This window comes from Passer montanus, unplaced genomic scaffold (assembly GCF_014805655.1).
Source record: "Passer montanus isolate IOZ18808 unplaced genomic scaffold, ASM1480565v1 scaffold21, whole genome shotgun sequence".
NCBI lineage: Eukaryota > Metazoa > Chordata > Aves > Passeriformes > Passeridae > Passer > Passer montanus.
The window spans coordinates 8,445,488-8,462,350 of record NW_024366703.1 but is presented as its reverse complement, the minus strand read 5'-3'; the positions used below and the strand labels follow the sequence as shown (position 1 = coordinate 8,462,350).

The 16,863-nt window shown below is 41.7% G+C and overlaps 1 protein-coding gene across 1 annotated transcript in view; it reads right to left on the bottom strand.

The window, feature by feature from the left end:
* SORCS3 (sortilin related VPS10 domain containing receptor 3) overlaps positions 1-16,863 on the bottom strand; it is a 263,846-nt gene that overhangs the window by 37,655 nt on the left and 209,328 nt on the right. The window contains 5 exon segments of the mRNA XM_039709347.1: positions 10,819-10,926; positions 13,579-13,670; positions 13,771-13,847; positions 16,152-16,254; positions 16,706-16,852. Of these exon segments, the coding sequence (XP_039565281.1) occupies positions 10,819-10,926; positions 13,579-13,670; positions 13,771-13,847; positions 16,152-16,254; positions 16,706-16,852 (527 nt within the window).

The window sequence follows — 16,863 nt, the reverse complement described above, 5'->3', positions numbered from 1 at the left end:
TATCTGATTTCAGTTAAAATCCCTCTTTATTTACATCTGTGCATCTAAGTGCCAGAAGTAGATATTTAATGGGCAGAAGTGCTATGAAGCACAATCTGGAAGAATCACCTCCTGGCAGGAAACAATGTTGATATGGATTTTGGTTTGTTTTTCGGTTGGGTTGTTTTGTTTGTTTGTTTGGGTTTTTTTGTTTTTGTGAACCTTTGTTTTGTTTTGGTTTGATTTTTTTTTAATTTTTCCAGTCCCTGGAGAGGAAGATCTTCTCTCACTGAAACCAGAGGCAATCCCAGATCTGGAGCAGTGAGTAGGAAATTCACCACAACTGAAGGTGCTCATTCTCATTCTGATGTTCAGCAGAGGAGCACATGTTGCTACTGCTGCAATCTTAACAGATATCATCTCCCTCATAATTGCCTTGATTCCTTTGGGATTTTTTTCCCCATAAGCCAGGCTACCCTGGTCCCCCATTTCCTGGGAAATGGTGAGCCTATGCTAGAGTTGCTGGCTCAGTGAACACTTACAGAATGCCTTGGTACATAGATATACCTCCTCAACTTGTTGCTATTTTATAGCTTTTGAGTCAATGAAAGAAAATGCTGACAATTTCACACAAAGAGGGTCTGTTATGAAATCTGCATCTGAATCCATCTCTGTGTAGGGAAGTAGCACTGAAGTGAGACAAACTCCTGTGTGCAGGCTGAGCTGACTGGGCCAAAACACAAGCAGCAATGAACAGTTGCAAGTTGTGCTGGTGGAACCAGATTTTATGAATAGATGAACTATCTCTCCATGAATTAAACATAAATCATGACTTTAGAGAAAACCAAATGGGCTGTTAATCTCCCATTTTTTTTAAATTAGGATTTAGATGGAATTAGCATTAAAGGAGGTCACTAGTTACAAGGAAATTGGATAGAAAGGGACTGAGTCAAGGAAGTAGAACTTAATTGAACACACAAATCAGCAATTAGGGAGAACAGGAGAGGGTTAAACTGTCTCATGCCTGGCAAGATGATGCAGGGAATAAGAGACTGGAAACAAAGGAAACATAAAAAATGAAAGATGACACTGGAAGCACAGGCAATTGCCAACAAAAAACATTGTCTAATTTTTTTTCCTAAACAATAAATATGGTTTGTAAGAGCCTCTTTGGAGCTTTTAATCCAATTGTTTTTGGCTGACCTGTCAACTAGGAACAGTAGCCTGAGGGCAATGGGTGATGACTCAGGGCTGGTGGATGTCTGTCTGTGGACCAAAATAAAGTAAGAAAAACAGCTGCTTTTTTTTTTTCTGGAAAGAAGAGATGCATTTTCTTCCAAATAAAAAACACCATCCATTTGGATCTAGATTTTCAGTTGGTGAAAATTAGCTTAATTTAGACCATCTAAATGGACCCTCTCAGGTATAAGGCCTTCCACAGATGCTATTCAGGAGGAGAAAAAACAACAGCAGTGAAACTATCAAGAACGTACCAACACCAGACAGCAGCATGCATCAGGACAAATTTGTACAAGAAAATCTTGGTCTCTATTCTATTTCCCAAAGAGAAGGGTTGCACAAGAATTTCACAGAATTTCTCCTGCAGATTAAATCTGAGGGATGTGGTTCATTTCCTCTGAAACTGAATGTCATGACATGAAGGTTGCCCACAAGAAAGAAATTCAAAGTATTAGCCATGAGCAATCCATATTGAACTGGTCATGGAAAGCTGCACCACTGCCAGATTTCAGGTCAGGAGAGAGAGGAGATGGGGCAGGCAAAGAGTTTCTGTGAATTACAGACCAAAATCAAAACCTTGCAATAAAAATCCTACAACCATGGCAGATCATTTCCCTCAGCTTTGGAAAACACTTCTGGTATTATTCATCAGTTCAATGGGCACTTCCTTTATAGTGCTAGCAGAAGAGGAAAACCACTGCAAATGACATGGTACAGCATGATCTTTCAGTTAGCAAGTAATGCCAAGTGCAATTAGTATGTAATCTGCAGAACGTGTAATTACAAAGCAGCCCTGCAGTTTGGACTCAATTTCCCCTTTAGCTGCACAAACCCTGCATAAGGCAATGGGGGAGACAGGTATTTTTGTTATTATTTTTTCAGATAGGAAATGCTATCCAAATAAGAACTTCCTGAATGACAAACCAAACCTTTTGAAATTTGGTCTCTAAAAAATTTATTACCAATGTTCTCAAACCACTTTACATGACAATTGCTTCAAAAGAAATCCCAGCAACATGAAAGAGAGTATGAGACACCTAGGAAGGGGGATGGGAAAGCATATTAATTTTTAATGCTGTTTTTCAGGAGAGCTCTTTCTCTTCGAAGCACTCATGAAAGACAACCAGTTTCTGACAGCCTTGAAACCTGAAGATGCTGCCACTCTTTTCTAGAAAAGATACTGGCAGGTATCAGCAAAGTGTTTCATCCCCTCATGGGTCTGGTCTCAGCAGAGGCAGGTGCTGCTGCTTTGCCAGAAGCCTGATAACGTAACACATCCAGTAATTTCAATCTTTCATCCTATGAATCAGCAGGTTTCCAACCAGAAATGTCCAACACAAATGTGGAAGCCATTCCTTAGAATATGTAAGCTCCAAATGCATATGACAGGTGAAGCACAGTGATGAGCTTTGCCTGGATATCAAAGAAGGCTCAGAAGAGGAAGTTCTGGAGAGCTGCTTTCCAACACTCATTCAGTTCAGTGATCAAAAATCTGTCAGAGTGAACTCTGCAGCCAACCAACACTGAGCCTACAAGCTCCTAGAAAAGCTGGTGTGCTGTGCCACCCTTTTCCTTGTGCAGGATTAGGGAGAGATTAAGCTGGGAAGGTGCTAAGGCAATGTAGTTTCTCAGTCCCCTGAGGGTTGGTGTGATCAGAGCACCAGAATATTTCACATCTTGCTCTCACAAAAAGGTGAAAGACTCAGGAATGTCTGGGTGCACAGCATCCTGCCCCTTCCTGGGCACCCTCCATCAGGCCTGGGTGCTTCATACAGCCCAGCCCGCCTGCAGGCAGGAGGACAGCACAGGACCAAGATCCATCTGTCCTTACTCAGCAGCACAGGAAACAAAGCAAATTCTCTTGATGAGAATATCTGGATTGTATTGCCATCAGGCAAATACAACTGCAAAACTTGCCCTTTTATCTAGGGAAAAGAAATCAACTGTCAGCCTGCTGCTCATTCTGCTCCTTCTGCAAGGGCTTCTTTCTTTTATTCACTTCAGCAAATTCCAGTCTAAGACACTTTTCTCTAGTCCTCCTCCCTGCATATGCTCACCTCTCCATCCCCCTTGTCTGAGCATTATAGACATGACTGAGCATCTCCCTCTCCCAAAGAAATGGGAAGAGCCTGCACAGTGGGATACCCATGTGGGACTCTGGAGACCTGCATTACTGCCAAGCTCTCCCAATGACAGCCTGACCATAGGCATGTCCTTTGTTCTCCCTCAACTTCCCTACTGGCAAAATACAACTGATGGTGTTGACTATTTTAGCATACCATTTGATCTAGTGTCCATAAATAGCACTTGACTCCAGTGACAGTAATGTTTGCCCCAGAAAGTCAAAGATGGACAATATGTGCCACAGAGCACGATGCCTTCTCCGTGTGTTATGGCTTCTGCCAGGAATCTTCCTAGTACATTGTGCAACTGCTGGGAACTGGTCTTGGGTCACAGACATCCTTTTCCTAAAGGCAAATAAATCACATGGGGCTGTCTGAGAAAGATTACTCTAAGCAGATGTTCTCATCACCTGATTTGTCTTTCAGGTGCCACAGAAAGATCTCAGCTCACTCTGCAAGTATTAACAGCACAATCAATATTGTGCTTCTTGTGGACTGTTTAGGTGAACTCATGCAGAGATCTAAAGGCTAAAAAACAGACTACTCCTCTGGCAGAGAGGGAGATGGGAGGAGGAAGTGACACTGATTAATCTTGGGGTCGTTAATAATGTTTTTAAGTCTTGAAAACAAAGATAATGATATGGGTAATCAACTCTCTTACTCCAGGGTATAAACTGATCATCTGCTGGGATAAAATGGGAATTCCTATAACACACATTTTCTTGTCCATTGTAAAGTCACTTGATGCCATTAGCAGATTGATCACTTTCTCACAAAGTCCAAGCTATTCATTACTTCCAGAAGGTTTTGAAATTAGATCAGATGATACAGGAATGCAGCTCACTATGGCAAATGCCAATATCCTCTCAATCATTTTGGTTTCCTTACTTAATAATTGTACTTGGAATTACTGTTCTCAAATCAAGTTCCAAATTTTACTTTTTTTTTTTTTTCTGTGTGCAGTCATTATTTTAACAGATTCACTTTAATTTCATGGATTCTATTATGAAGTCCTTATATAGGTTTGTGCACTGCAGTCTGCACAGTCCCCTGAGTGAGAGCAGAGAAACTGAACTCACAAGGACACATCAGAGCCTTGCAGGCAAATCCATAGCCAATAACAATGCCAGTTGCCCACAAACAAATATTGCACTGAACAGAAGAAAAAAGGAAAACTGAAAAGTGAGATAAAACCACAGTAGAGACAACAATTAAAACCTAATGGTCTTCTCTAGTATCTAATGGTACCCATGCAATTTGGACAAACCAGGCTTTGAAATCTTCTGATCTTTAAAGAAGTCCACAGTTCTGGTAGCCCTGAGAGAATGCACAGGCTGGATGGACAGCCTTGTTCCCAAAGGGAGTGAAAGTAAGTAAGGACAAAGTTCAGAATCTTTCAGCACAACAGCTCCCTGTCTCATTTTTGCACTGGAAGCTGCAAGTTGGATTTAGCTTTCTAGAGAACTGGTGAAATCTTTCTTCCAGATTCCCTTATTGCCAAATTTCTGTGTGGCTCAGCAGCAGTGAAAGTTGCAGAAGAGCTATATTTTTTTCAGACAGTTTCTTCCTCTTTTCTCACAGAGTGAAGTGAAAAGAGGCCAGACCGATGTCAGGAAAGTTTAACGGCACCTGTAGGCCATGTGAATTGAGGAACACTGACTCTTTTCTTCATGCACGTTGTACAAGAGCCTCAATTCCTTCTAGGAAAAACAACATCATGGTGTTTTGCCTTCCACTCACACTGTCTCTCATTTGCTGATGCTGCTAAGCAGAGGTGCTGTGGAGGGCAAAGCCCGGCACCAGGGGGAGAACACAAGCTCCTCTGACCTCATCCCAGCAAAGGCACTATTTTCTATCACTGGTTTCACCTTAATTTTTCTCAGTACACCCACTCAGAGGTGGCAGACCCATGGCTCCCTACCCCTAGGCAAAGGGGCAGAATGTTTCAAGGACACTGTGTCAGCTTGTAATTTTCTTTCCTGTATTAGCTTTTAATGTAACAGCAAGATTTGAGCAAAAGGCAGCGGATGTTGCCTTGCTTGAAGAGAAAAGATGATAATCACCTTATCAGAAAAAGACAGGAAAATTACTCCTGGCTCCCATGTAACTTTGAACTCAGTGGGAGCTTGGACTTGGGAGCTGTTGTCATTTTCTCATACTCAGTTTGCTGGATCTCTGCTGAGTGTGAATCAGAATCTGTCCACATTGCCTTCATACCTGTGTCTGCTTTGCTGATGTCTTCCACAGGCCAGTCAGTTCTTCAGAATAAGAATAACTCATGGAACTCCTGGCCACAGGATAAGTGGCTGCTAAAAACACGTTCAAAGTATTTAGAGGGAAAATTCTCAAAAACGGGAAAACTCACTAATGTCTTAGAAATACAAAGAATGCCATGGCCAAGAAAGTTCCTTATTTGTAAATCTCTATAAATGTGAAAAGTATATAAGGTAATCACATTTTTAGTGTAATTTAGTATAATACATATAGTTTTAGCATCCTGTACTTGCCACTGTTGGAACATGGAACTGAATTAGAGGGACTTCTGGTCTGACACAGTGTGGCCTGTGCTCTTAATACTTTCTTTCTCACCTCAAACCTCCCTGGGCACCCATCTCAACTTTTCCAACATCTCCCAATTACTTATTCATTCTTCCTCACTCTTCTGCCATCCAGTGATGGATTGCCAGTAATTTTATGGGTCTCCTGGAAAGAAAGAATTATTCCCACTCCATCTCTAGTAAAGCTGCATGGCCACATAAACAAGAAGGTGTTGGAAAGGGCCAGGACTTGTACCCTATTCATTTACAACCAGGAACATTTTCTAACACACATAGTCAAGGGCAGCAGTCACAGCAGTGTTGACAGACCAACTTTCAGCTCACTGCAAATATTAATGCTCAATTATGCATACACACATATATAGAGATCATTAAGTTCATATGCATAGAACTACACAGAAATTTATATACACACGTGGGTGTGTCTACATAAATATTTATTTATCAGTACAGAGAAACTTAATGATCCCCATCTGTAAATGAGTGTCTGCACAAATACACACATAATGAGTCCACTAAAATGATGCAGGGCTGTGAAGCAAAGAGGTTGTTCCTCTTAATATAGGTTTGGAGAGATGTTTAGCACAGGAGATGAAGTGGGCAGAGGTAATAATTATGAGTCAGAGCTGGAACAACGCAAAGCCCTTCTCTGGACCCATGACAACATCTTGTCTCTGATTTGAATGGACACTAGTTAACAGTGAGGGGTACAGCACAGAACTTAGAAACCTGTAGATTTCAAAAAGGCTAGTGCATTGTAGGCATTCATCTGAGATCATGCCTAAGCCACCACACTCATGAATTTATTTTCCTAGAGGACTCTGTGTGCTCTGCAGCCTTTTTCCCCAGACCTGCACCAAGCAGCACAATGTGCTTTGGTACAAAGCTCTACACTAAAGGAGCTGAACTGACTCTCTTGTCAGATGAGAGAAGTGTCAAAGCAACAACAAAAGGAGCTGCAGAAGATGATCAGCCAGGACTGGAGGAAGGACAGTGGATTTACTTTGGTTAGGCAGCAGTTCAAGGCAGACCAGCTCAGTTGGTCTCATGATACCTTCCTGTGCATCACAAAACTACGTTCTTAACTGAGACCCTCCCCCCCCACCCCAGCTTTTAAACAAATAATTAATTTTGCAGCATTATAGCCATACAAAATTACGAAATCATAGAATAATTTAGGTTGGAACAGACCTCTGCAAGACATCCTGTCCAACACCCCACTAAAAGCAGCTCCCAATTCAGAGTACTCTTAGATATTGAGAATCACATAAGGCCCCTTCATAAAGCAAATTACCAATGTTACCATAATGACAAGTTTTTTAGGATTGTTTAGGATAAGCACACACAGCACAAAGCACAGAGGATTCAAAAAGCCTAGGACACTCATACAATAAAGACAGATATGGAAAAAGCTCACTTAATAGCTATGAAGTGGTACAAAATTGTGTGCTAAAAGGGTTGCTCCTTTCAACAGCCCAGACAGCCTCTCACAGCATGTGGCACAAAATGAAGGTTGGGAAATTCATTCTACTGATATATTGATTTTAATAAAATAGTATTATGAAAATATTGTTAATAATGCAATATTTTAATAATAGTTGGAGTATAATGACTATGTATGCACATTCCCCTCAGAATATTACTTTTTTTAAAATGGGTGAACACAGACCACTTTGATGCAAATCTATGGAAAAAATTTTTTCTAACAGGAATCAGCTGAGACCACTAGATGAAGCATTCTGCATTTTCAGGGATGAGAGACAAACTTTTAAAAGCCACTAACCTACCCAGTTTGGCAGCACACAAATATGACCACAGCCTTGGTCTCTCTGCCTCAGTGCTGCTTCAAGTCTAAGAGTTCCCACTGACCCTGTGATCATTTTGGGATGCAAATCCCAGACTGTTGTGTGCCTCTCTTCAGCTTCTTGAAATCATTGGGGTTTCTACCCACAAACACGAATTCCATGTACCTTCAAACCACCATGTGTAATCTTGGTTTGGGGGTGGCAAGTAGCAATAGGAAGACATTGATTTCTTCTCAGCCAAAGCTTACACAAGCTCAGCATCACCCTACACTGCCCTTATAGATGAGTTCACTAAAATTCTCATTGGGAGAAGCACCTAAATGGTTTGTATAGAAATGGTTTGCATACAGATTTACAAATGGGCTCTTTCCTCCTCAGTTCCTTTCATGCTGTGGATAGAAATTTCTCAAAACATTCATTGCAAGTGTCATGTGAAATTTCTTTGTAAAGCTTTTACAGACTATTAAGAATGGTTTTTAAAACTGCTAATGATGACAGTAATAATAAAGACAATAACAATAACAATAGCAATGGCAATAATAATGGTAAAATGCCTGCAAAGATTTCAAAAGAAAAACTTCTCAACAAACCTAATACACAATATTCAGGAGGATAACTCACTTCCTACATTCTCCACCAGAAGACTACAGAGATATAAATAACAATAACCTTAGATTTATAATGCATTTTTCATCTCAAAAGAAAACTGCATTAATTTATAAAGCAAATGGCCTAAATCCACAGCTAGCTGCAACTGATTAGCTCCACTGATTTCAATGAAGGTGCTGATGTGCAGATTTATGTGAGTTCAGATCTATCTCTCTACACACGTGTGCATGTGTCTGCACGTGCGTGCAGCTGGACACACATTGCACGAAGAATTTCACAGAGAAACACCATATCAAACAACACAGAAAGTTACACATTGTCATTGCATTTGCAGAAAAAACACTCAGAGTGAAGAGAACTGCAGGTTCTAATCTTTAGCTGGGAATTGGCATATGTGTTTTCCCAACAGGATGCTCACAGCAGTCTCCTGAAAAGGCTCACATATCATATGCTGTTGAGTTTTGCTCTTTGCAAAAACAGGGCAATGTTTGCAGATAGCAAGGCAAGAGATGCACAATATATTCTTCTACAAAACAAAGACATTGCTTTTTTTAAAAAAATAAAAGAAAAAAAAAGAAAGAAAAAAGTCAAAGCCGAGGCATTGTTTTGGAATAAAGGAAAAGTGAGCAATGCCACCAAAACTGACACCACCTCTACTCTGATAAAATCTCAGTAGCTGTCTGTGACAGACACAGAGGCTGCCTTGTTGTGCTCCAGCACTGTCTGGGAATAAAGCAGAGGAGTGCTGCTGTGTAAAGCATAACCATAATTACTTAGCCTGTCCTTCCTACGACAGTTTATCACAGGAGATATGGATGTGCTATACGGGAGTCACCTATGCTTTCCTGAGCCCTCCAAGGCTGCAACCAGACATTTCTTCTGCCATGCCATAGATGGCACAGAAGCCAGTTCAAATGATCATTTGTTAGGAGAGTAAAATATTATTTTCCCCCAGCTCCTCTCTTGCAGCTGAGCTCAACTTCAAGTATAGACACATGGTCACTTCTGTTTGTGTAAAGCTGGCGTAGAGCTGGTTTTGAAAGGCATAACAACATAAATCATGTTTATGATTTATGTTGGAAACAGCTGGAATACATTCAAATCAGTAGCAGAAATGTCTAAGACACACAGCTATTACCCTGTCCCAACTTCCTCAGAAACTGATGGCACTCAGTTTCTCACAACCTGTGACACCAGCAGTGAGTTCCACCCACGCATTTATGCCATATAAGTATGCAGATGGACTGAAGCCTAGAAGCAAATAAACTTGACCTGAATCTCTTTTCTCTTGCAAGCAGTGAAAATGTGCAGGAACTCCAAGTGCAGATGCAGAAAAGCAGATTGACTGCAAGATGAAATTTATAATCAAATCAATGTCCTGCTGCTGAACTGGAGTGGTGCAACAGTGTGATCTGATGTGATTAACCAAAGGCACTTCTTCATGCCACTGTATGTAAGTATGCTTCACAGGCATGCCTCAGTCTAAGGCATCTTAGCTACCTTGCTTTCTGATGTTTTTCAGAAAGCTGTTTCATCCAGTTCAAAGAAGCACAGGTAAGAAGGCATTTCTGAAACCAACGCAGGCAGTGCATCTTGTCCTTGCTTTGTTCAGAACCCCAGAGCACAGTGCTCTGATCTTTGTGCAAAAGGTCAGATGACTACTTAAAGATGCCTTTGAACTTAAAAACTTCCCTTACCTGGTTGTTAAACTCAAATCCTGGCCTGTTCTTGAACCAACATCACTCCACTGGTTCCACCAGCCTTACCCAGTGCTTCAGCACTCCTGGGAAGAGGAAGGTCCCAGCACCATCAGTGCCAGCCCAGGCTCTTCCTTCCATGGGATGGGTGAGCCATAGCATACTACACCCCAGAATAGGAAGGTTATTCTGAGCTCAGTTCTGCATATGCACAATGAGAACACTTTTATCTTGAGCTAAAACTGGATGTACGGCCCACAATGCAAGCAACAAGGTTGGGGGATATTCATACCCAACAGCAATATCAAAAGACAACTATGTTGCACAACTGGAGCAAGCACAGAACTGGCATGAGGTACAGTCATACAGATCTCTGACTTCTGAAGAGCACTGCAGTCCCTGGGCCTTCAGAACCAAGGAACGCAATCTCAGCAGTAATTATGAGAAAGGCCCTCTGGTTGTCACTAGATTGAACCTGACCAAAGCTACACCACTCTCCAGAGAAGTAGATCTGTCTACTGCTCTATTTGAACTCCCAGGCTACAGCGTGGGACCATCTCCCCTTGCTATAGCCCCTATCACTGCTGGAAAGAGCTTGGCTCCATGTCTATTTGCCACACAATGCAAGAACATGCCAGCCAGGCCTATGGCCACCACCAAAACCCAGAAAACAGCACCATGCCTTCATGAAACACTGCATGTGCAGCTACACAATGCTGCACTGCACATCAGGAGGCTACCATGAACTTGGGGATCTCCATGCACCCCTTCTGCCATCACAATTTAAAACTGGAGCTGCTATACTTACGTCATTATCTGAGTCTCTATGCCAGGGTCTACAAGGGATCCATCCACAAAAAGTGGTGTTGATGTGAAACTGTATTTAGTCCAGGATCTTCCCTCATCAAAACTCACCCTGGGATAGAAGCAGACAACATTTATACACATAAAAAGACTTACTCTAGAGCAAATGCAGCAATTAAATGTTGGCTAAGGTCTGCAAGCTCCGGCAGCTGGATTTACAGACAAGCACCAATCTTTGCCATTTCCCAGCCCACTAAATTCATGCTCTTGATGCAGTTTGAAAGATCAAAGCTTTAGAAAGCATAAACACTGGCAATAAGGACATGTATATACTTTATGCAGCTGTACCTCAGACCTCAAGGGACCAAGATGCTTTGCCAAGACCTTTTTCTGGGTCTGGAATAGCACCTGGCATGAAGCATCACTCAGAGCAAAAGCAACTCTGGCCTGAATGCATGAAAATTGCTTTCACCACCACAGGATATTTTGACCCACCCATGCATCAATGCCATATGGCATTAGCTACAATCTCTCTAGCCCTATGAGTACTTAAAGGCAAACATAGCTTATTTGTGAGAGTGAGGAGTGTTGAATGTGTGGGCACACACAGGGATCTGAGCACCTGGATCTGTCTGGGAGGCTTTTGGTGGACATTGAATCTCCCCTGCTCCAAGTAGGTAGGACAGTATCTGACACACCACCAAAGGACCAGGAGGCCACTATAGTGTTTATTATAAACCATGGGTTACCCCAGCCTCACATCTCTGGTGTGGAAAACCGAGACTGGCAGTCACCATTCCCTAACTCTCGGCCCCTCATGTCACTTAACAAGACACCTTCACCTGTCTCAGAATGCACCTGTGCAAGAATAGGAACACAGAACTCTGGGAGCACAACAGCACACAGAAAGATTATCTGCCCTAAATCTATTTATTTAAATGTATGTATCTTCCCATACACCTGTGCATTTGTATGCGTTCTGCTTGCATGCTTATCTCTCCAAATAGCATTTCAACTTCTGGGGAACAGCATGCTTCATTAGCTTAGCTAAAGTTCTCTCAGCTTTTCAATTATCCACCCCTCTTTTCTCCAGCATGAAACTTATTGTACAATGTCTCAGCCTGAGAACTAATAGATTTACATGTACCCTTTAATCTATTCCACTCCTGCCCATAAAACAGGTGCCTACTGAAGCAATATGAAGCAAATTCCAAAGCCCCAAAGGGTACAATTTTGAAGGAAACCTGTTGGAGCTTATTGATAAGAAATCTAAATCACTACTCATTTAATAGAGTGGGTGGGGCACTCAGAACTGTACACACCATTTCAGGCGATTTATTGTAAAGGGAGAGCATCTGAAATGAACCACTGCAAACAAAGGTGAACTGAGCTGTCGGCTCCTATGAAAAGTCAACCTGTGACCAAATCTTTCCCAATATGTAAGTACAGGCACTTCTAGTAGCATGCTTTTTATGTCCAAAGAGCCTTCACAAGAGCCTTAGGAGTCTGCTCTGTTACTGCTCTCCTTTGTGTGTCCAGTTATAGAGCCAATACATCCCGTGGTTAACAGTCCACTGTCACTCTATGACTAAAACAGTCATTTCTTTGCTACAGCTAGCACAAGAAATGGGCTCAAATGCAATACATTCAAACTTTTATAGAAATCTATGTTGCATTCATCCCAGAGTTATCTGTCAGGTCAGAAACATAAAGTCCAGAAGCTTTTTATATTGAAAAAGTAGCTGTTAATGTTTCCAAAGTATATCTCCAGAAATGCGTGACGTCAACCTGTGTTGAGGTGTCCAGATTTGGAATGACTGCAATTTCACTGGAGGATTTTGTACAATGACTCAGGTAGAGGAGACCTTAACACCTCATCACTGCTGCCAAAAACCATTGTTTTCTCCTTCTATTTGACTGAAGACCACATTTCCTGTTCTGCATGCAAAGTAACAGACATGTGCTTAGCACCATCAAGCTGAGAGACAACCCAGTATTGTACACAGGAACAGATCTTGTCTCTGAAATCTATTTCTAATTCACTTCTAAACATTAGAAGCTGGGTGGGTCAGCCCATTAGATATGCCCCTCTTTCAATCAAGCCCTGAGACTGAAGGTGGTACTAACACAGCTATTTTCTGTAAACAGTGTTAGTTGTGAATTTCAGAATGTGTAACTGGTGCAGGAGTCAGAGGGGCAAGAGCTAAGAAGAGGATAATTTTGAGTGGTATCCTTAGTGCTTAGGCTGTTATAACCCATTTATAGCAAAACAGTGTCTTCAACTGAGAAATCATTTTGCCCTATTTCACCTCCAACTCTAATCAGTTGCCACCACAGTATCTCTGGAAACTGATAGTCAAATACTTGAGGGGTTAGCAACCTATCTCTGTTGTCATTATCTACACCTACTGCCCTCTCCTCTCCCTCCCTTTATCTGTCTTACCAGATTAATGTTAAATTCTGTAAACAAAATGTAGAAACGAGAAACACATTCTCCCAGAAATACCTGAAGCCTAAAGGATGACTTAGTATATATGTGTCTGTAGGAAAGAAACCCCCCGCTGGAGGCTCACAGTACATTACCAGTGCAAAGAGCAATTCATAACATAGGTGATTATGTATGGAGCCATTGTATTTATAAAATGGTGCAAAAATCACTATACTCATCAATAGAAACAAAATGGTGGTAAAACAAAGATAAGAATGACTTCACCTGCTCATTTTATAGACACTGGCACCCTCTCAAAGTAACAAGTTTCCTTACCACATGTGCCGGATGGGCACTGACGTGTGTTTCATGGCCACTAGTGCCCCTCCCCAGTCCAGAAACCAAACATTGTATTCCTCCTCAAAGATCTGCAAACAGAGGTACTGCATGAGTGCTCCACTCCACTGGGAAGGAAGAGTCAGAAGAATAGCAAAAGGGTCTGTGTTTCCTTTGCTGTGCAGAACATACCTGTCTCCAGGAATTGCCACCATCAGAAGAGATGAACACGCCAACATCCGTGTAGGAAAGTTCAGAGCCAACATTGCCTGCAACACAAGTGTCCGACATTATTCTGTGGATGAACATGCTAATGAAAATGTTAATTAAATTTCTGACATTTAATGCTGGAAAATTAGAAATTAAAATAGGTTGACACTCTCCTGTTACCATCACAGAATTCAACTAACCACATTATTGTGTCAATGCTGGTTCAAAAAAGTTCTGGCTCTGGGAGGCACTGCAACTCAAGAAGGGTGTTTTCATCAGTGCTCAGAATATAGGAAATGTTATTCTGTCCATCTACTTAATTTTCTTCCCTGACACAGCAAGAGTCACTGTTTTAGATGAGGCTGTAAGGAAAACCTAATGTGGGCAACCACACGGAAGGTCAGTCTATAGGAACATCCAGGTTAAATCTACTGTTTTATCTACTTCAGTTCAAACATCTTCTTAGCACAGTATCTTATCATGAGTGGAAGTCCTCAAGAATTAGACACTGATTTAAAAGTAGCAGTGTAAGTTTTGTATCATTATATTTTAAACACCAAAATGGAAACTCCAAATTTTCAAACATGGATTTACAGATGGAGGCAAGGAAAGTGAGTAAAAAGGCAAGAATTTGGTTGTTATCATTTCATTCTGTCTTTCCATTATTTCCTGCATTCTCTTCCTCTAGTTTCAGCTGCATGCACTTACACCTCACAAAATGTAACTCCCAAACAAGTCAAGAGGATTTAGCAGCTGTACAATTAGATTAAAAAAAATAATTCTTCCATTTGCAGGAATCTAACCTCTGTCCTGTACCAAGTGTCCAAGTTTCCAATCATTGCTGGAAATGTCTCACTGTAAATGAAATGTTTGAGCAGCCAACACTTGTGAGAAAAAATTGCAAAGCTTACACTTGAATGCATTCAGCAACGTGGTGAGATGCTCCTGCTGTTGTGAAACTGGTTAGTGGAAACAGATGTGTATATTCCCAACAGGTAAGGTTTGTTCATCTACAAAGCAGTAAGGCAGAAATTATATTCTGCCTTTTAAAGGTTAATTGTTAGACTGGGAAAGCATTCATCCCATGCACTGGCAGTTTGAAAAGAACATAATTTACTAACAATTTAGATCAATGCCTAGAATCTCACAGTCCTGCTGCCTCTATCTGCTTCCTAAAATGTTAAAAAAAAAAAGCTTTTGTAATTACAGCATCATGAGTAGGGCTTGTTCGTAAGCATCCATCTAGCAAGTGCAACCTGCCAGGAGTGATGACTCCACTTGGCTATGCATGGGGATATCTGGAGGTTTGAACCAAATTATCTCACTTCATTTGGCCTGGATCAGTGAACTGGAAATCTCATGGTGTCTCCCTTGTTGAGATATAAATGTCATGAAGGGAACCCGTCTCTGGTTCTGCCTTAGTCTGGCAAGCACACTGAAGCACAGAAGGACATGAGAATGAAAATGGTTGGAGGAAATAGTGTAAATTCACGCAGAAAATATGTTAACTGCCCACACTTGCAGGGCACTGCTATGCTGAACAGGACCAAGGAGATAAACTGAGCCTTAGAAAAAACAGTTAAGCAATTCAGACATATCTGAGTGCAGGTAATAGGCTCCATTTGAAAAGACAGAACTGCCTCCATGGCTCAGAGTCCAGCTTTCAATAGCATCAGCCATTCAGGAAGCACTTTGTTAGCCAGCAGCTCCCACAGAGCTGAGGGTGGCTGGTAGCCCCATCCATCCTGTGGATTAATTACAGTGGCTCTGCCACTGCCACCATGAAATATTGTAGCAGGCTGTCATTTAAACAACACAACCTGCCAAGGCACTATTTTGCAGAACATCCCACAACACCAATGGCCTGTGCAGTGTTGATTAAATGCTGCTTGTCTTGCAGCAGTACAGAGCTAAAAGTAGGTGCTGTGCAGAAGACAGGCACCCAGGAAGCCCAGGGTTCACCTGACAGACTTTGTCTGTCAACTCTGGGCTTGCTACTCGAAAGGTGGGACATATTGACATCTCCTAGGAGTGCATGCCTTGGTACTATTCTCCAGGTACACATGTCCATCAGTGGTTGTAACAACATGAGAGGACCTGGTAATGCCACTGGTTAATGGTACCTTGAAAGTGTGGGCTTAGATCTGCAAATGGGTTATTGTAGAGAAACAAATACCTGAAATCTTTTTTGAACTTGGGGCCATATGCTTTCTCCTAGCCCAAAGCAAATGGGAGTTAATGTGAATTAGCTCAGCACTTGCTGAAACAGAGCTGAAAGGTTTTACACCAATGGGGAATACCTCATACACTCTCAGGCTCCCAGTGAGGCATGGGTGAGCAGTGAGAAGCACTTCTGTTCTTACCTGTGGCCACCAGCAGCCCAGGAGCTGTCTCTTTGCTGGAAATGCTCCCTGAAGTATATGGATTCTCTGAGAGCTGCAGGCGCAAGTGCAGTGAGCAAAAGGGCTGTTGACAGAAAACAAACAAAAGGCAGAAGCTTTAATATTCATCAAAACTATTAATTTTAAATATCAGAGGAACCCTTGGTGACTGCACACAAATGCTCTGATCCTTCTGAAAACGACCCCTTTGCTCTTAGCACACATAGGTCATGTGTTCCTTTGATGGATAAGCAGGAACTCTGCACTACAAACAAGAATGTCTGCCCTTGTTTTAACAACAAGCTGACTTAGAGCACTTTTCCCCAGCAACTTCCTTATTCTGACTTGAATTCTATTAAATACATCAAGAAAGGTAGTCAGAATTTGCCGTCAAATCCTATGAAGCTATAGATAAAGAAATTTACTGAATTAATTTAACACACAGAAGATCAAGAGAAAAAACACAGTTAACCTAGAGATTACAATAAGCATCTCTGAAGGAGTCAGTTGTGCCTTGGAAAAGATCTGCCACTCACCAGCTGGCAAAGTACAGGATCCCCTCTTAGATCAGTGTCTGGAGCCTGTAGCAAACGCCAATCTCTGCCCTTGTTGTAGGTAATGAAAGTCTTGATCTGGTCATCCACCTTCCTGTTAGCCAGGAATATGCCTTTGATCCCTGCTACCTAGGAAAAAG